We start from the raw sequence: 19,683 nt of genomic DNA, 5'->3' as shown, positions 1-19,683 counted from the left end.
CCCTGAGTGTCCCTGCCCACCCGGCAGCAGCGTCGTGGCCATGCACACTCGATGGGGGGGGGGGGGGTCCGCGTGGGCTGCACAGGGCCCTGCCTTCCTGCCCCCGCTGCCTCCTGCACCCCGCGCTCCTCGGCACATGCTCTCCCCTCGTCGTCTGTACGGCCTGAGTTTCCTGCCGTCTACACAGCGGAGGACACGGAGACGGTGGTTTAGACACAGGCATGGAGAGGGAGCGGCAGTGTGGCCGCAGCCAGGGCGCAGCCCCAAACCCCAGCGGATGCCCCGTAGCCTGGAGCTGTGGGCCGGCGTCGACCTGCGGGGAGTGGACGGAGGCGCCACGTGGCTGGCCGGCGCGGGGCTCTTCCCAGCGTGGATCGCGTCAGTCCCGGAGGACGACAGGCCGCGCCAGCCAGGCCCTCCCCTCCTCGCTGTCGTCAACGTGCTCTCTTTGAAAACAACCGTGTGTGGCACCCCCGACGTGCTCTGCCGGCGACGGCACCTGGTCACTGCAGCAGGTGGAGACGGTCGCCTGGTGCCCCGAGCATCACGACGGTCCCCGTCCTCCAGGGCCGTCTCCCGGGACCCCCGTGCCCACCTTCCGAAGCCCCCCATTCCCGAGCCCTCAGGCTGGCCAGCCGCCCACCAGGGCCCCGGGCCTCCCAGCCACCCTCCCGGCTTCCCCCTCCCTCCCCGAGCACCCGCCCAGCCGCCAGCATCCCCCGGGGTGTCCCGGGCACAGGTGAGGCTGCAGCTGCGTCAGGAGCCGCTGAGGGTGACCGTGGTCTTGGGCACCGGGCTCAGCCCCGCTTCACTGAGGAGAGGGCCCTGTGCGGGGTGCGGGCTGGGGCGTGAGGTGGCCCATGGCAGGGCACCCCGGAGGAAGGAGGCGGACGCGGCTTTATCCTCAGAGCCAAGGACCCGTGGGGCGTGTGACAGTCACCGGGTCTCACGCCAGGCCGGGGCCCGATGGACGAGGAGGAGGAGGAGGATGCCCCTGCGGCCCCGAGAGGCACTCGGCGGGACAGTGCGTCCCAGGCTCCTGTCTGACGCCCCGGGGCAGCTGTGAGCCAGGCAGGGAGTCCTGCGTCTCACAGGACGTGCCTGTGAACAGGGGACTGGGTCCGTCGTCCTTCGTCTGTCGGTCGGCCCCGTCCTTGTGGCCTCCCGCCGGCCCTGCTGGGGTCCCCCCGTCCCCGGCTGCGGGCCGAGCTCAGGATCACCCCTGGGTGATGTCAGGGCCTCGGGGGCTGATCTCCAGCCAGACACACCTGCACTGACGTCAGACGCTAATGTTTTTGCCCAAATGTGACTCTGAAACACGCTGCATTTACTGTTCCCTTGCTCTGGCTTGTAAACGGTGGCGTGGAAGCCCGCGAGTGGACTGTCCATCGGCGGGCGGCTTCTCCCCGGGGTTTCCGCGCCCCCCGCGTCCCTCGGGAGGCAGCAATGTGTCACAGGCTCGCTCGCGGCTCTGGGACAACAGCACCGGCCTCCGAAACACGGGCTCCACACCCGGGGCCCCGGTGCTCCCGTCCTGGGGCTGTGCCCGGCCCAGGTGCCATGGGTGGCCATTTGGGGGTCTCGGCAAAACACGGAAACCAGGCAGCAAGACCTCTCGCAGGCATGTGAGGGGCGGCCCACGGGGGCAGCTGCCCTAGGCGTGGGCTGGGCTGGGCCTCGGGGAGCCGTCCTGGGTGCCCCGGCCTCAGGGAACTGAGCCAAAGCCCCTGCAGGGGCAGCGGAGGCCTCTTCCCCCCGGAGGGACTGGGTAGCTGGGGAGCAGGTGCAGGGGCTGAGGGCACACAGACCACGGAGTGAGGTGGACGTGGTGCCTGCTCAGCCATACTGGAGGCCCCGTGGCCCCTGGAGAAGGTTCCGGAAGCTCCCTCTGGCTGGAGCCCAGCAGCCACCTCTGCCTCCAGGACCAGGGGCTGGACACGGGGGCCCTTCTTTAGGGCTTTGTCCCTGTTTCCCTGCCAGCTCATGCATCTCCCCTCCCCGCAGGGCCTCCCTCCCTAGCTCAGCCTCCCTGCCCCCTGAGCCAGGCGCCCCCACTCCACCCCCGACTCCCCTCCCAGGCCTCGCTCCTCCTGAGCAGCCCGGGCCCCCGCTGCCCTCCCCCACAAACCTCCCGGTACCAGGTCCGAGAGTCTGCGTAGCCGTCCTCTGTCCCCGCTGCACGTCCTCGCTCTGCCCTCCCCTCCGGCCGCCTCCCGCGGGCTCCGCTGGTGACAGGTACCACTCGCCTCGTTACCCCATTTCCCGGATCGCATCACTGTGTCCCTGGGGGTCCTGATGAGTGAAGGCAGCTGGGCGGCCGGAAGGGTGAGGGGTGCTCCTGGCTCATCCCCCGCCCGCCCCGGGGGTGACGCACCGGCATCCTACCCTGCAGGCTCCCTGCCAGCCACCCAGTCGGGGTGTGGTGCCCACGGTGCACCGCAGGCGGTTCCGGGCATTCTGGGACGCGACGTGTGGAAGGAGAAACGCTGAGGACGCTGCCCCAACGGGCCGGTGACCACTGTGGCCTCGGTGCCAGTCCCACCGGGACACCTTGGAGGACCCACGCGGAACAGGCCCACGGCTGCCTGAGGTTTCCCCGCCGAGGACGGTTACCTCCCGGTAGCGCACCCCCCCTCCACCGCGGCTGGAAATCACCCAAGGAGACGCACCATCCCTAAACTCGGACGTGGAGGCAGCCCGGGTGGCCCAGCGGTTTAGCACTGCCTTCGGCCCAGGGCGTGACCCCGGGATCCTGGGATCGAGTCCCACGTCGGGCTCCTTGCAGGGACCCTGCTTCTCCCTCTGCCTGTGTCTCTGCCTCTGTCTGTCTCTTATGAATAAATAAATAAAATATTTTAAAAATAAATAAATTAATAAAAATAAAAAAATACACTCGGACGTGGGAGTGGTCAACATGCACCAGTCTCCACGAGCCTGGGTGAGCCAGGTGACCCGCAGGTGAGTCCACAGGTCAGCAAGGGACACGTCGACTCCCATCCTCGCCTCCCAGGATGCACGGGGTTTTACTGACTTCAGCTTCTTTCTTCTATTTTGATTGATAAATATAATTTTACTCTGTCTTCCGGCAACACCCTTCACCGATTTACTTTGTGTCTGAGGGTTATTCCCGTTAGGGATGGACACGCTCCCATCCGGCACTGAGAGTGGGGGGCCCACCGCCCTCCACAACGCTACGCACGCGGCCCAGCCGTCCCCGTGGCCACCAGGTCGTACCCAGAAGAGCAAATTTGGAGAACATGAGACGCGAACGAAAACTCAGGGTTTTTGAATTGACAACGAATGGGGTATCGTGACCTCATCCAAAATGTCAGCCAAAGGTTTGTCCTAACACTCAAAAAAGAAAAATACGCTGAATGAGAGGAGACAGTACAGCGACTCCTAAATCCGGCCGAGCCTCACCCCATCCGGTATGAGGAACAGAACACTAGGCTGAGCCGCGTTCAATTACAGTTGGATCCTGGGTATGGTCTACGACAAAAATATTTATTATTGATCTTTAAAAATCTGTTCTGAGAAAGAAAGTCTGGAAAGAAATGTACCCCACTGATGACAACACTGCTCTCCTAGGATAGGATTGGGGGTGACTTTTCTTCTTGCTTAGTTGTTTTTTTGCTTTTTGTTTTTTGCTTTTTTGCAAGCGCACGTATCACCGCACAGCACCGCCGCGTGTCAGGAGAGGCGTCCAGCGCGCCCCGCGAGCTCTGCAGAGTTGCCGTTGGGACACGGGGCAGCTCGGCTCCCCAAGGAGCGCGGGGCAGACTGCAGGTGCCGCACGCCGCCCCCTCCGGGGCCGTGATGGGTGCTGGCACGTGACGAGGCCCGAGCCCTCCCAGCACGAGTCCTGGCCCCCGAGCCCGCTGCAGCTCTAGAGAGGCAGCGCCGTCCGCGTGGCTGAGGGAAGGGGGGACGGGGCCCCGGATGTGACTCACCAGCAAGGGGGGCCTCAGAAGCGGGGGGGCGAGGTGCCCCCCCCCCTGCTGCAGGGAGAAGGCCTCCCCGGCTGCCCTGTTGTCAGGAAGACCCTAACACCGTTCCTGGACACCGACAGCCTCACGGTGCACCCGTCTTAGCGCAGAGAGAGACTGGGATGGCCCAGTGGGCACGAGCGTGCGGCCCACGAGTTCCTCTAACGGACTCGGACCCAGACTCCGTGAGGCTCACCTGCGTAGCAGCCACAGTGCCAGCCGGTCTCCCCGAGGCCGCCCGCCCACGGAGGGGCCACAGAGACACAGCAGGTGCAGAGCCCGGAGTCCCCCGACCGAGACCCCGGGTCTCCGAAGCTCCTTCTTCCCTGGCCCCTGGGAAAGCCATGCCCAGTTCTCAGGGATACGTGGCAGGAGGAAGAAGTTGCCAATAAAATGTTTCTCCTACATTTGTCCAAATAGGCGGGATCACATTCATAATCTGCTGTTCAATTAACCCCCCCCCCGCCTGGCTGAGGGTTGTTTCGTTTTGTTTTGTTTTCCAAAAAGCCCTATTGTGGATCGTATAGTAAAACAAAATAAAAATAAAACCTCTCTTGAGCCATCAGATACACACTACAAAACCACAAAACCCAAGGCTCCTTCCCCGATCCGTAATCCCCGTGGAACACCCCAAACCATGCCCGTCTCAAACTACCAGAAGCCCGCAGGACCTTCGCTCCATCATTCTGTAAGTACATGAATTTCTGCACTGAAGTATTGAACAAATGCAATAAAAAAAAAAAATCTTATTAATCACTCAGTCGGTGAAAAAAGTGACCTTTCTGTGCCTCGTTTTTAAGCGACTAGAAATCTTATGGGCTTAGCCATCAAATTCTCTTGAGCATGAATAACTTATGAAATCTGCTGGCGTATTTTATAAAGTCAAAAAGTCATAAATGGTGGCTTTGCTTTATGACATCAGCAGTAAATTCGGATTGATCTTTCCTAGTCACGCACCCCGTGTGGGCTCCTTCTAATCCTCCTAAGGTGGGGGTTCAGGCTTCACCCCAGACTCTTTCTCCCGGGGGAAACTCACAACGCCGGGCTAGCGCCTTACGTTTCCGTGCTCTTTTTGCTGATGCTCATCTACATACGATTCTCCCAGAGAAGAATCTAAGAATCAAAGAGAGTCACCCACCTGGATGAGGCAAGAATGTGCCGAAAATCTCATTATTAAAACCGCTCAACCAGGGCCACGGGGATAAATTCAAGAAACCATACAAACCCGGCGCGGCGGCCGCCCTGGGAGGGGAAGGTGGGTGTCTCGGGAAGCCCTAGGCTCCCAGGGGTGGTTAGTCTGAGGCTGGTGAGCTGGGCCTGCTCGGTTTCCAAGACAAAGAGCTGGGCGAGGCGGGCACCGCAACGATGAAACGAATGCTCGCGGCTGCTTCTCAAAGGCCCTTCATGCCATCCTGCCTCCTGCTGCCTGATTCAGCTGGAACCGACTGGCCGGGTCGATGCAAACTCTCAGATGTGCACAGGGACAGGGAAGCCCCTGCGTGTCCATCAGCGCCTCGCGAGAGCGACACAAACCTCAGAAGCCACCACCTACATTTGCCAGTGGCTCTCCAGGGCAGAAGCAGCCTGTCCCGGAGATTGTGTGGGGAGAGGAACATGTTCTACCCGCCTCGGACCCGTCCTGCCGCGGCCTGGTGCCAGCGTGAGTGCAGACCGAGGGAGGGGGCCCGGCAGGTGCTTCAGCAGAGCAGCCCCCTTGTGGTGGGCTCTGGGGACCCCCTGCCCCCCACCGGTGGCACGGCCCAGGCCCGTGAAGCACGTCATCCGTGTGCACAGACAGCCCTGCGTGGGGCCCTTCCGGCACCTCTGCGTTACTCGGCATCGCTGTTAACCTAGGCCTTGCACGCTGCTCTGCATGTTCGAGGTCACGCCTCTGCTCCCTCCCAGCCCCTCTGGGCGGGGGCTGCATCTCCTCTACAAGCGGCGAACGAGATACAGTGATGCTCACGGCGCAAAGGAGGAGAGCGCTCCCCCTCGGGACCACCTCCGTCCACCTACAATAGCATCTCGGTGGCCCTGCACCCCCAGGGCTCCCGCCAGCCCGCCTCAGGGGCACCTGCAGGACCCCTGCCCTGGGGCGGGTGGGCTCCTCCTGACACCTGGCCTCAGCGCTGCTGCACCTGCTCCGGGAGAGCTCGGCCGGGGAGCCGGGGAGGGGAGGCTGCTCGCGGCCGGGGGCATTGGCTCGAGTTCCCAAGGTCGCTGCGTTCGGTACAATCCACACCGAGGCTCCCGCTACGGCCTCTGTGTTCAGCCTCATTTTGTGAGGAAATCCTACCGGGCTCTCCAGCTGCCTCACCTTATGCCCCAAAGGCCAAAGCTGGAAATAAAAGTCACTGGAAGGGGATTTCATTCTAAAATATTTTTCCTCCTAAGCTCAAAACGAGGTTCAGAAGTCAACTCTCATCCTAATCTTATTAAACTACTTGAACTGATCGCAGGTGTGCGAGTCCCCACTTGACGGAGCCGAGCACAGGGGACACCCCTCCCGGGGGCAGGGGCCCGACACCCGGCCATGGCGCGGGCAGCAAGCACATCCCCACAGAGGCTTCCTGTGCACCGTCCTGTCCGGGGACCGTCCCCTTCCCGTCCTGCTGCGTCTCAGGGGCCTGCAGGCCCAGGCGGGGACAGCCGCCCGGTGACAGGAAGCGGGGCCCCTTCTCATCATGCTGCCTCGGCCCCAAATCACCCGGCACCCGAATTTCACTCAGCCGCATCCCGGGAGCTCAGGAAGGAGCGTGTCCCTGGGCCGCGGGGACCATGCCTCCGTGACCCGCTCGGGGGAGAGCCGCTGCGTGCGCCGGGTCCTTACCCCTCGCTCCAGCAGCATGTCTCGGAAGTGGGTGACCCGCTCCTCCAGCGGCAGGAGGATCTGCGGCGGCGGCGTCTTGATGCTCTTGGCCTCTCCTTCCGCCTCCTCTGGCCCAGGACTCACGTGGCCTTCTGTCCTTTGGGGCACAAGACACGGAGAGTTAAATGTGCCCCCGGAGACCATCTGCAACCCCCGACGACCCTCCAGGTGACACTTTTAGAGGCGAAACAGTAACCTCAAGGCCAGGTGCTGGCAGCCCCACGACAGCGGTGAGTTTTGCTCCTGGACGCAGACTGATTGTTGGGTTTGGGGTGGAGCAGAGACGAGGCCCTGACCCAGGGAGCGAAGGGAGCGGTGGGCGCGCCAGGGCCGGGTGGGCCACCGGAGTCCCCTGCACTGCCTGGACCCCGCTGTCCGAGGAGGTAAAGGCCTGAGCTTTTCCATTTGAGCAAATCACTGGAGCCCACTTCCGGGCCTGTTTCTGGCATTTTGCTTTGTTTTAGGGAGGCCTTCGTTTTGGACAAATGCGGGAAGACGATGATCTGAGACTGTGCCATCAACATTCCGGAGACAGAAATGCTGTCCTGGGGTCTAACCCGACAGGGAGCTGTCAGCGACCACAGGGGGACGGGGACCCCGCCCCAGGCCATCGGTGCAGGGAAAGGTACAGAGTGGGGACCCCCCCCCCAGAAAGCCCTAGAGCTGGTCCCTCCCTCGCCCAGGGTGGCTGCACCCAGGCCCAGACACAGCGGGGAAGCATCGGGAGCAGGAGCCCGGGGGCACCTGGGGGCCCCACCAGCCACCCTAACCAGGCTGGCGGCCCTCTGACCAAGCCCCAGCTCGGCGCCCGGCCTTCTGTCACCGGCCGCCCGCTTGACCGCTCCCTCTCACCTGCCCACCCTCTTCCAGCAGCACTTGGGCACCTGCTTCTAAATCACCTCAGTGTTTGCTGCTGGAAGACGCTCAGCCACCTGCAGACACAGGTGCTCCTGGGACAACTCTTCCCCCCTGACATGGTCCGTGGGGCAGCAGGCCCTCCAGCCGCCATCCCCGTCCTCCCGTCACAGTCCATGTTCAGCCCCGAGGACAGAGTCCACGTACACGCACCGGCCTGGGGACACTGACCCTGTGCACTCTGACCCTGTGGACGCCTCTGCTGGGCCTCCGCCCGGCCCAGCCCTGCTCCTCACCTCCCCATAGTCAGGTCTCCCGGCACATGACACCAGCAATGAGAGGGGCAAATCTGTTGTGTCCTCAGACCCCCAGTTTCAGAGAACCTTCACTTTCTGATGGCACTGGGGTCGGGTCAGCTGGCAGCTGCAAAGGGAAGTTTCTGCAAAGCACCATGACGTGGCCTCCTGCATACCCACCAGCGCCCTGAAGTCTTGGAGACGCAGAAAGAGCAGAGAACACGCACCTAAAGAGCACGGTGCATCCCTGTTTCTTTGCAAAACCAGCCTCACCCTGGGAATTGGGTGAACGTCAGTCATGCCACACGCTTCGGGGCTTCCTGACACAGGGGCGGCACAGTGCTCCCACCCAGGGCGATGATGCTCCCGGGGGATGGTGCTCCCCGGGGACGTCTGGTGGTGTCTGCAGACACGTGCACAGGTTGTCACCACCACGGAGGTGCTACTGGCACATGGAGACGTAGAGACCAGAGATGCTGCAAATGCCCCACACGGGGGATTATTCGCCACGTGTGTGCAATCCCTGCACGTGGCGGGGAGGAGGCAGGCCCGTCCAAGGTCATACCCTCACTTCCGCGCCAGGACCAAGCCGGTCCCTGCCTCCTGACGCCCGCTTTTCCCCCCACTGTCCATCCAGGGCTCCGTGGAAATCCATCAGTCACCAACTCTAGGATGAGCTGAGAACAGGCAACGTCCTCCAGCACCCACCAGGGGTGCAGCATGGATTAGCCCAGCCTGATACAAAATGTACAAAGGAATAAAAAAGAAAAAACCAACAAAAACGTTTGCTCAGCCCATTAGGGACCCTTATTTATAGACCAACGATTTGAGGAGGACTTACATTCTTTGCTTCTTGTGTGATTATGTGGAATTTCACCAGAAGAAAATCACCAGTGGGTTTGCAATTGTATCACATTCCAGAGGGTATAATTAGGATTTCTTTGTCATAAATTTTCATTAGTTAAAAATAGAAGTGTGGAAACAAGACCTGCATTGTTGTAACTTGAAATAAGATTAATGGGAACGGCACAAGCTCAGCGATGATCACGTATTATAGCTCATTCAACACAGTGTTCCGTTCCGAGCTCCTGGATGCCTTCCAGGATGTGAAGCCCTCAGTTCAATTATAATTGGTCAAAAGTAAATGCAAACTTGCTAAATATATTTTTAATATTCTTATGGCTGAGTGAGTTGGGTGCCTTCAACAAAAAAAAGCAAATTCTAGTACCTTCAATAAAGCTAGCTCAGGCCCCCAACGACCAAGGATGCCAAGCAGCATCCCCGAGGGCACAGTAATTGGTACCCACGAGTCGTGCCAGCTGTGTGGGTGGAAAGGCCTCTCATCTGGCAACAGCTTTACCGCATGGCACATGCCTCGCCAGGTAGACACCGGCTTCGAGAGATTTTTTGGGTCAAGTGCACAAGCCGAAACGGGCTCCGTCTGGCCCAACCTTTCCCCCAGAGCAGGGTCCCCAAGGCCGGGCTGCAGCGCTGGGGTCCCTTTGCTTCGGGAGACAGCATGCTCCCCGGCTCCCATCTCCCATCCTTTTGGGGACATTATGGGGGCCACCCCGTGCCTGGAGCAGAGCGGCTATTTGCCCCCATTCCATCCCTCACCCCAGCACTCTGGCCGCTCCTGAGCCTGAACAGCTGAACCACCGATGGCCTGTGTGCAGGTGCACGTGTGGGTCCGTCCCGGTTGCTCACTATCGCACGGGGTTTTCTGACTTTGCCCATGTGCACAGGGCAGCAGATTATTTGGTAAAATTCACTAGACCCACACTCAGGGCAACTGGGTGGTAGACACAGCACATCTAGGTGCTAGTTGCCTTTTTTTTTTTGGACGACAGCATTTAATTCGTTTATCTGAGGCTGAGGGAATGGGGGCTGCCGGAGTTGGCACATCTGCTGTGCCCAGAGGTCCGCTCTCTGACGCCCAGACACCCCTCTCTCCACCTCCCGAATCCTTCCACGGAGAGGAGGGGAGACAGCTGGAGAGATTCGGGAGGCGGCGTTGTCTTCACAGCAGGTGCACGCTAGGGGGTACGTGTCCCAGCCGTCTGCGGCGCCTGCCTGCTGACCCCGTACCGATGCAGCAGTGGGTCATCATCGTGCCACCACGTGTGCAAGCTCACACCACGGAGCTGGACGCAGCAAGGCCCAAGCCTCAGTTTGCACCAGTGCAGGAGGTCCCCACACCTCAGAGTGCCCAGGTGGGGCGACCATACGCCCCCCTCGCCGAGGTGTGAGGATTCAGTGCGATAACGTGCATCCCTCCGGGCGCCCTCCTCCCTCCTCCCCTCCTAACCCTATCAGTCGAGAGGCTGCACAGAAACAGAAGACGCGGTCTGCAAGCACCGGAGCGAGAGGGAGGAGGTCAGAGCGGCTCAGGCCGCGGCGAGCGACCATCGGCTGCGAAGACGCCGCGGTGCGAGCGAGCGCCTGGGCCCGCGGAGGAACCACGCGCGGCTCTCCCGGCGGAGCGCAAAGTGCTTCCGAGCCTCCTTGGGGACCGCCTGCTGCCAAGTCTTGGGCAAACGACGGAAGCCCTCTGGACCCGGTTTCAGTCCAACACGCGGTTTGGCCGAGCCGATGTTGGAACGCTCCGCGCTGCCGCCTGTGCCGCAGCCGTGCTCCTGTTCTTTGGTCCCGCTGACAAACGTCTCGATTCCACCATCGGCTCATCAGCTCTGCCCCGACTTGGCAGGTCCTGGAGGTGTGAGAAGCAGGCCTCCCGCCTCTTCATCCAGCTTGCTCCTAAGTCCTTCGGCGGGGAGACCGAAGGCCGTCGTCTGGCCACCCCAGCCCCGCCCGCAGGCGACACCTCGGTCTCCCAGGTGGGCGACAGGCAGGCGGCCAAGGGGCTGGCTGGTGGCGGCGGTGCCCGCGTCTGCATGTGCCTTGGCCACCACCCGGGGCCCCCACCGATGGCCGCCTGGGCCCTGTCGGGCCTGCTCAGGGACTGCCCTTTGTCCCGCCCCGCCCTCGGGTCCATGTCCCTGGCGGAGGACAACCTGGGCGGCTTTGCTGTCTCAGCACCACTGTCTGCAGCCAGAGAGGCCTGGGGGCCACCGTGTGCCGGGCGCCCCCCAACCACCCACGGGATGACCACGACTGTCGGGCCTCTGTCCCTGCTTCCTCGGAGGACTTCCAGAGCCACGGGGCTGTCCTTGGTCAGGATCCTCTTTTGGCCATGCCTGAGCTCATGTTACGAGGTGACGCAGGGTGAGCCCAGCCACGTGGCCCGAGGGCCGGAGCCCTGGGAACCCTCAGGAAGGTGGGGGGTGAGTACTGAGCGGGGACTCAGTCCCTCCCGCCCGGGCACCGACTCTGACACAAATGCGGGGCACCGGGGCTGGGGGCGCTTCCCGGCTGGTGGGCCCGCTGGGGTCCAGGCCAGGGGGACAGGGGCCTGGGCGCTCGGGACGCTTCCGGGGCTCGCCCTTGGCCTCTCTTCCATCTGGCTGTTCCCGGGTCGCGCCCTTTATGATAAAACCGTAGCCTTCAGGATTCGCACTCTCCGGAGTGCGGGGGTCATTCTCGCAAATCACCAAACCTCGAGGGAGGTTATGAGCAGCTGGATTTCCGGCCAAGTCAGACAGGAGTGGGGATGGCTGGGGACCCCGCCTTCTGCTGGCGCCTGGAGCGGAGGCAGTGTTGCTGGGACGGGCCACCCACCCGGGGGTCTGCGCCACGTCGGGGCAGTTACCCTCAGAGGAGAGCCGCAGGACGCAGGTCAGAGCACTGCCCGAGGGCAGGCACCAGCGGGTTCCTGTGCCTTCCAGCAACGGGGCTGCCTGGGGGCCTGCTGCGAAAGCCCGGGCGCAGGGCAGGCCGTGCTCCTGAGCCCCCGCGTCCTTCCCGGTGGCCGTGCCCCCTCCCAGGCAGCGCATCTGTCCCCGGCCTGCCTGGCTCGGCGGCTCAGCAGCAACCTCCGGTGTCCCTGGGCCTGCAGAGGCAGCATCCAGGTCTCGGCCCTCATCTACTCATGGCACACCGCCCCCCCACCGCCGCCATGTGCGTTTGTGTCCAAATGTCCCCTCCCAGAAGGACACCACTCATTGGACTAGGGCACACCCTAATGACCTCATCCGAACGAATTGCATCTGCAACCACCTATCTCCAAATTAGGCCCCGTTCTGAGGTTCTGGGGCTAGGACTCCTGCGTCAGACTGGGGGCGGGCCACACGATTAAACCCATAACCTCGTCCCTCCTCACCGGGCGAGCAAGTGCCACATCCTCAAGGGTTGTCCAGGTTTGGTCAACATGAGAAGCAAGAGGCTCGAAATCAGGATCCTGAGGTCTCCCCGGGTGTGACCTGTGGGGCCGACGTGTCCAGCCCGACCCAGGAGCACTGCAGCAACCTCATGCTCCCAGGAGTGACCGACCACCTGGGTCATGGGCTTTCATTCTAGAACATCCGCAATGGTTTGTGCAGAGAAGTATCACCTCGTCCAGGACACGGGTCCCGTTGCCCACAGGGCGGCGGCGCACCCCGCAGTCCACGCCATGTCCCTGTGCTGGTGGCCCCAAGCTGCAAACCTTCCCTACTCTCTTCCAGCCACAGCCCTGCCACTCCGTCCTGGTAGGAGGGTCACATGTCTGCTCAGGTCCTCATTCCACCAACCTGGCCCACCAGCCCCATCCTCACGGCTCCCTCACCCCTGTGCTTCCTCTTCACACCTGCTCCTCCTGGCCCTGTCCACACACAGGCTCAGCTTGGCTTCGTCGGGTCACCTGGCCGTTCCCCCGGCAGGACATGCCCTACCCTCTGCACTCAGACTGTGGGGTTCCTGCACCAGGAGGGCCGGACACACGATGCTTCCGTTGGGGCCACTCCTGGGTCTGCCTCTACGGCTGCCGGGCAAGTCCCTGAAGGCCGCCTCGGGCTCGTTGACGGGTCCTTCTCCAGCACCAGGCGCTGTGCTTGGGGCTCAGGAGGCCGTAGATAAATTGTTGACTTAGATTTTGTGGCTATTGGTTCCTTGTGATTTCCTTGGAGACACATTAAATGTAGTGCAGCTCCAGGTCCCACTCTCTAAAGAGGACGGGCGTCACGGTGTTTGGACTCTTTCCTGCAGCCACGGATGGTGCCTTTCTGGGCTGTTCCTCCAGATTTCGTCCGGACGTAATTAGCACGTTCTTGCAAGCCTTCCGAGTGCGTGGCTGTTCCCCCTGAAGGGTTGTCAAAGGAATCTATAAAAAGGTGTTTCTGGGTGGCCCAGTGGCTCAGCGGTTTAGCATCGCCTTTGGCCCAGGGTGTGATCCTGGGGACCCGGGATCGAGTCCCACGTCGGGCTCCCTGCATGGAGCCTGCTTCTCCCTCTGCCTATTTCTCTGCTTCCCACCCCCCTCGTGTGTGTCTTTCATGAATAAATAAAATCTTTTTTAAAAAAAGGTGTTTCTGTAAATATGCTGTGGTTTGGTATCTACTGCTCTGGGTCATGTGGCATCGCTGAGAGCAACATGCCAGGACCCAAGGAAAACTGGACCCCCGTCATGGCTCAGGGTAACTGCCTTCTGGAGTTTCATTAACCTCTTCGAGCTCCATAATCCTTATCCTCAAAGTGGGAAGAGGAAGGAGGGGGAGGAGGAGGAGGAGAAGTAGGGGCAGAAGGAGGGGAGGTAGAGGGGGAAGAGGAGGGGAGATCTGCATTGTAGGGATGATGCAGGAGGCAGAGTGTTGGGCACGAACAGTCTGATCTCTACAGACTTCTCTTTGAACTTGCACTTTCATGCAAATGTACTATATATATTCAAGAAAGTCTCATTTCACTGATTTTTTCCTCTATAAAGTTCAAATTACAATAAACTTCCCACTTAATACTTTTTGTAAGAATAATTTTTTTAAGATTTTATTTATTTATCCATGAGATGCACAGAGAGAGAGGCAGAGACACAGGCAGAGGGAGACGCAGGCTCCATGCAGGGAGCCCGACGCGGGACTCGATCCTTGAACTCCAGGATCATGCCCTGGGCCGAAGGCAGACACTTAACCACTGAGCCACCCAAGCGTCCCATTTTTTGTAAGAATTAAATGGAGTAATATGAACACCTGATATTTGCTGACATTCTGTGTGTAAAACCCTGTCCTCCTACTTGGTGTCACTTCATTCAATCCTTGTCATAGCCCTATATGGCAGCCTCGGCTATAATCCCCATCTTACAGATGGGAAAACAGATGATGCATATAAAGTACTAAGCACAATATATTGATGATGGTGGTGGTGGTGCTGGTGGTGCTGGTGGTGCTGGTGACAATATAGTGATGATGGTGGTGATGATGGTGGTGGGGGTGATGGTGATGATGGTGGTGGTGATGATTATGGTGGGGGTGATGGTGATGATGATGGTGATGATGGTGGTGGGGGTGATGGTGATGATGGTGGTGATGATGATGGTGGGGGTGATAGTGATGATGGTGGTGGTGATGGTGGTGGGGGTGATGGTGATGATGGTGGTGCTGGTGGTGGTTACATGCTAATGGTGATGATGGTGCTGATGATCTTTCACCTTCCACGTCTCCGGCAGCCCGTGACCATCCAACCCTCCCAACACTGACATCCAGCTCCCTGCTTGGCGAGGTGATGCCTCATCTTTTATTTGATGTAATGGATGGGGAGAACTTGTTCTTTCTCCTGGCAAAGAAGGCTGGGAATTTATCATCAAAATACCGCCAGCCTATAACTCCAGTGTTAGACACAATATGAAATTCTGCAGGAATCAAAGTCTCTGTGAATCTCTGCCTTGTGGGGCCTCAGACATTCTATCACGTATTTGTAACAAATGGCTTTTGGATGAGGTGAACTTTGAAAGATCCGTACTCCGTAGTTTTTTAGGCCTGACACGGCAGTGTGGGAGCTGCCTCTGGCTGCTGTCGGAAGACCAGCACATCGATTAGGGGTGGGCAGGGACACAGGGTCTGCCTGGGGAGGTAGGACTTGGGCTCCAGGCTGGGGCCTGGGCTTCCGGGCTCTTGGTGCCCATCCCAGGACCTCAGTGCTCCCCGGCCGTCTCACTGACCCCCACCAGCTGGCAGACCTGTGCTGCCTGCCCTGCTCTCCTCACTTCTGCAGTTTTGGCCTGACCCACCCTCTGGTCCTGATGACACCTTCCCAGAAGGGGCCTGGGGATCACCCCGGCTGCGCCGAGGCCCGCAGACCTCCCCATGGCGGTGTGATCGCGTCCCTCCACGCCTTCCTGTGCGCACGCGTGCCGACTACGAGCCAGACCCCCGCGCTGCTCCTCGCCCGCACCTCCCCACACCCGCACCAGTGTCCGGCCACCCGGAAAATGCGTTTCCGCTTCACAAGCTGCGGTGATTTCAGAAATCCCGACTGTAACGGAGCCACTGCGAGCAGGTTTCTGACATTCGGGGGGTCACTCCCGGGGGGGGGAACAGCCGCCGACACTTCCCACCCTGGGAGCCCCGGGTGCCGCGGCCGATGGGACGGAGACGGGCCTGGTGGAGGAACCTCCCCGGACTCCGTTTAAAAGGGAGAGTTTCTATCATCCGGCATTTGGAGAAGAGGCAGACATGGAAACTGTCTTCTCAAATCAGAGAGGATCTCCGGGGGACAGTTCAGTCCCCAGGTCCCTGCCGAGCAGGTGATGGACGGCCCTCAGCGTGGAGGGCAGCGCCCCGCATCCCGGGAAGGCCAGGCCCCTGCCTCCCCTCGGCCTGTCCTGGCCCCGGGAGGCCCCAGGGCTCGCAGCGGTGCAGGGACAGGTCGCGTCTCCGCCAGCCGCTCCGTGGGTTCCTCTCCCCCTGTGACTGTGGCCGCCCTGACTGCCCCGTGTCCACGGGCCTCCTGGGAATCCGCCGGCGGCTCTCCCGCTGCATGCGACTCGGACGGGCCTCAGGTCTGGTGCCCGCAGGACTGGGTGACACGGGCGCTGGGCTGTCCCCTCCAGGGCAGGAGCTCAAAGCAACAACAGCAGCTCCTCCTGTCCTGCAGGGACCCCAGGCCAGGCCAGATGCCCAGGGACGGCCCAGAACCAGCCACCCTGCCCGGCCCGGGGGCCAAGGCGAGGGGCTGCAGCTCAGTTGTGGTTCATCATAGACCAGTTCAGGGGTAGAGGGTAGAGGGTAGAGGGGTGACACAGGGACGTGGAGCAGGATGGTGACCTTCCACGACCACAACCTGCCCCAGGGTGCCCTTTAACCCTCCCGGCCGAGGGGAAACTCCGGTCCGTCCAGTGGTGCTGCATCACGGTGTCTGGGAAGCTGGGATCGTGCGACACGCCGTCCACACTCCCTTCTCTAGGGCCAGAGCCACTGGGTACAGGAAGTGACCTCCAGCTGGCGATGTGTCCCTGGGCGCACGCAGTGGGTGGCAGTGGACGTTTGCTCAATGCAAGCCCGCAGGAGAAGGCGATAGCGGGGGAGAGCGGGGCTGGGTTATGATCTGGGCACGTGGCCCCTTGTCTCTCCATCTCCTCTGTCTGCCTTCCCAGGGCCACGGCCTTTCCCAGAAGGCCCAAGGCTCACGCCCATCGCTTGCCTTTGCCCAGAGACAGAGAAGGAGGCTTTCTCTCCGTCTTCCACGGTTGGCTCTTTCCAGATGTGGGCTCACATGGGGACAGTCCCAGGGGTAGAGTCTGTGAAACTTCCACATTTAACATTAGGCATTTTTGGTCTTTCAGATAGTGATTTGTTGCTGTTGCCGCTGCTGTTGTTGTTCTAGAAAGATTTTCTCAGCATTAGGTTCCCCCAGGTGAGCTGCAGAACTGCAGGCAGACAGGTCACAACCTCGTGACCCGGCCTTGTCCATGCCCTGCTCAGGGCATGCCCTGGCCGCTGTGGTTTGTCAAGAGAAGAATATGCAGGACATCCTTGGGGGAAGTAGAAAAACGACAGGCTTCTTCCTAAGGATTCTATCCTCGCTGAGGTCTCCAGCCCAAGCTGCATCTGACCCCAGCAAAACACCCCACTAGACATGAAGATTTTACAGTAAAAGCTCAGCTTTACCACTTACATCCAAAGCCACCAACTGGGCATCCCCCAAACCCACAGAATCCAAACCCTACAAACGTAGATATAAACAATAGATATAAACAATATCCCAAGCCCAGATCCTTTTGGTCATGCACAGGACGCGGAATCTATGCCAAAGCCACAGGGCCCATCGTCGCGGCAGGAGCAAGGCCACTCTCTCATGCTCCAGGAAGCCATCAGGTCGGAGGAACCTCCCAGCCTAGCAACTGGCCAGAGCTGGCTCCCCCTGGGAGGTCTGGGAGCCGTACGTGTCGCTGACAATCTCTTCTCTAATGTGTTTGGCAGATCATTTCATCCCGATTTCTAAACTAAATCGCTGGCTTTTGTTGAATCCTTCAAATAGTTCAATTATTTGCAATAAATCCCAAGTTCTTAAAATAGACTGCGCGTGTGACGAGCAAGTGTGAACCAAGAAAAGACGGCACATCGGGAAACTGGCAGTACCTCTGGGCACCGCACAAAACGCAAAGAAGCCATCAGCGTTCCGGGCCCGGGGGCAGGTGGGCTCAGGTATCACGAACGGGTTCCGTTAAACAGCAGGTAACAAGCTACTCGAGGTGGTGCTCGCCAGCTCGTTTAAAATATCTTAGCAATTTGAAAGCTTGTCAATGGGACATATTTCTCTTCCCATGAAATTCCCAGGGGATTTTAGGAAAAGTATCGTTTAGACTTGAATCACTTGATCAGTTGAGCTCATCCGATCTGCAGATGAGTGTGCAAAACGTCCATGAGAGGCGCCAGGGTCCGAGAGAAACGCAACGTCCAAAGGGAGCACGTGGCGTCTTCCCTTTCTTCCCGGACATGGTTGCTAGTGAGTCACACGTTTACGGGCTTCTGGATGAGGAAAAATTCTATTATTTATACAAAAAAAGGTAGGTCAAAGGGATTGATGTCAGCCAGTCCTCTGGAGGCCCGTTCTCTTACCATCTAAGCCAGGATCCACTAATTAAAGATACACAAAAGCAGTTAGGAGCTTGAGAAGAGCCTGAATTTATTGATCATAACCTTCTAGAAGACGAACATGATGCCGCGCTGATCATCGGCCCGGGGCGATGAGCTCTGAGCAACCCCACGGAGATCGGGCTGCCGGGTGGGGGTGGGGGCGTTTGGAAAAACCAGCACAAGAGTGAGGCTTCGGAAGAGAGCAGGCGGTTTGTGCGAAGGGCTCAGAGATGACTGAGCAGAACGGTGGAACGTTCTGGAACATTCTAGATCCCCAGGCTGGCTGCACCGCAGCAGGGGGAGCAGTGCCGTCCCAGGGCTCCGTGGGAGAGCAGAGCCGCCCCGACAGCGGCGCCCGCGGCCTGGGCTGGGGTCTGTGGGTGGGAAACGGGGCGGCTCTACCCATCGCCCCCGCGTCGGCTCCCGAGCCGCCGCTCAATCACGGAAGCCCCTCACATGGTTCACACGCAAACTGACGTTCTGACGTCTCTTAAATGCCAACTGATGGGAAGTCAAGGCCAGTCCTGTGGGAAAATGAGTGAAATCGGGCCACGCAGGCAGATGGCCCAGCTGCTCCGGATCCAGCCCAGCGTCTCCCCCAGCACGAGCTCAACAGCATCCTTCGGCGGCTACATTTCCGCATTTCTGGTGCCTCAGGAAGCGCGTCTGGTTTTTGAGATTCTAGATGCATTTATCCAAAGACGGACAGAGGCGGGCTTGGCAGATGCCCGTGGTCTGGACATAAAGAGATGACACTCTACCCTCTTTCCTGGAGCCCCTGTCCCATCGAAGGCACACAGCGTCCATCCTCTGTGGCACATGCAGGTGTCCTTTGACGCCCAAAAGTGACCTTCTAAAGAGAAGGTGGGACCCCAGCGCCACAGGGAGCCTCAGGCCCGGCCCAGCGGCAGCCTGGGTCCCCGCCGCCCCGGGGAGGGACAGCTCCCTCTCCTGGGGAGGACAGTGCTCACCCTTCCCTGTATTGTTTCTGGAACGTCCTGTGGTGTCTGCTTGTTATCAGTTAAGATTACAATATACCCGGGCCCCCGTCTGCAGAATGATTTCTGGAGGGGGTGCACAGAGGAAAGGCCTGGCGGCGGTGAAATGAGGGGACCCGAAGCCACTCAGGGAGAACTCTGCAGGCTTGTGCCTCCACGCTCGTCCGTCTGTCGTCTGTCACAGACAAGAGGCCCATCCCGGCGGGGTCAGGCGCCAGGCACCTGCTGCCCGGAGCCGGGGTGGGGGGTCTTGCTCTCTCTCCCACCGTCCTTTCTCAGGACGCCCCCCCAGACGGGCTGATGATGCCGCCTGGGCACGGGCTCTGAGGCAAGGTGCATTTTCCTTCATTACTGCGCACAGGTGCCACTGCGGGACCTTGCTTCTTCTAAGAAAACTTTTTTTTTGTTTGTTTGTAAAAATAATATTGAGACCATATTTTTAAGACTTTACACAACATAGGGTCAAAGAATAATTGGGTGACATAGGGGCGCCTGGCTGGCTCCGTCGATGAAGCTCACGAATCTTGATCTCGGGGCTGTGAGTTGAAGCCCAAGATGGATGTAGAGATTTGTTTAAAAATAAAATATTTAAAAAAAATATAAAAATACAAAAGCACACAAAGAATAATCGGGGGACATAAAAAAATGGTGACAGGGCAATGGTTTTAACCAGAACAAATAAATCGATGACATGAGGTCTGATTTTTTTTCAGATTTGCAGCGTACGGTTTATCTTTG

The 19,683-nt window shown here is 59.7% G+C and overlaps 1 protein-coding gene across 1 annotated transcript in view; it reads right to left on the bottom strand.

Moving 5' to 3' along the window:
* The window catches only part of TCERG1L (transcription elongation regulator 1 like), a 181,803-nt gene that overhangs the window by 14,532 nt on the left and 147,588 nt on the right, over window positions 1-19,683 (bottom strand). Inside the window, exon 9 of the mRNA XM_041743639.1 lies at window positions 6,817-6,952. Coding sequence (XP_041599573.1) covers window positions 6,817-6,952 — 136 coding nt within the window. The remainder of the gene's footprint in view (window positions 1-6,816; window positions 6,953-19,683) is intronic.

Source organism: Vulpes lagopus, chromosome 2 (assembly GCF_018345385.1).
Source record: "Vulpes lagopus strain Blue_001 chromosome 2, ASM1834538v1, whole genome shotgun sequence".
Taxonomy (NCBI): domain Eukaryota; kingdom Metazoa; phylum Chordata; class Mammalia; order Carnivora; family Canidae; genus Vulpes; species Vulpes lagopus.
This window is presented reverse-complemented; position numbering and strand designations above follow the sequence as displayed.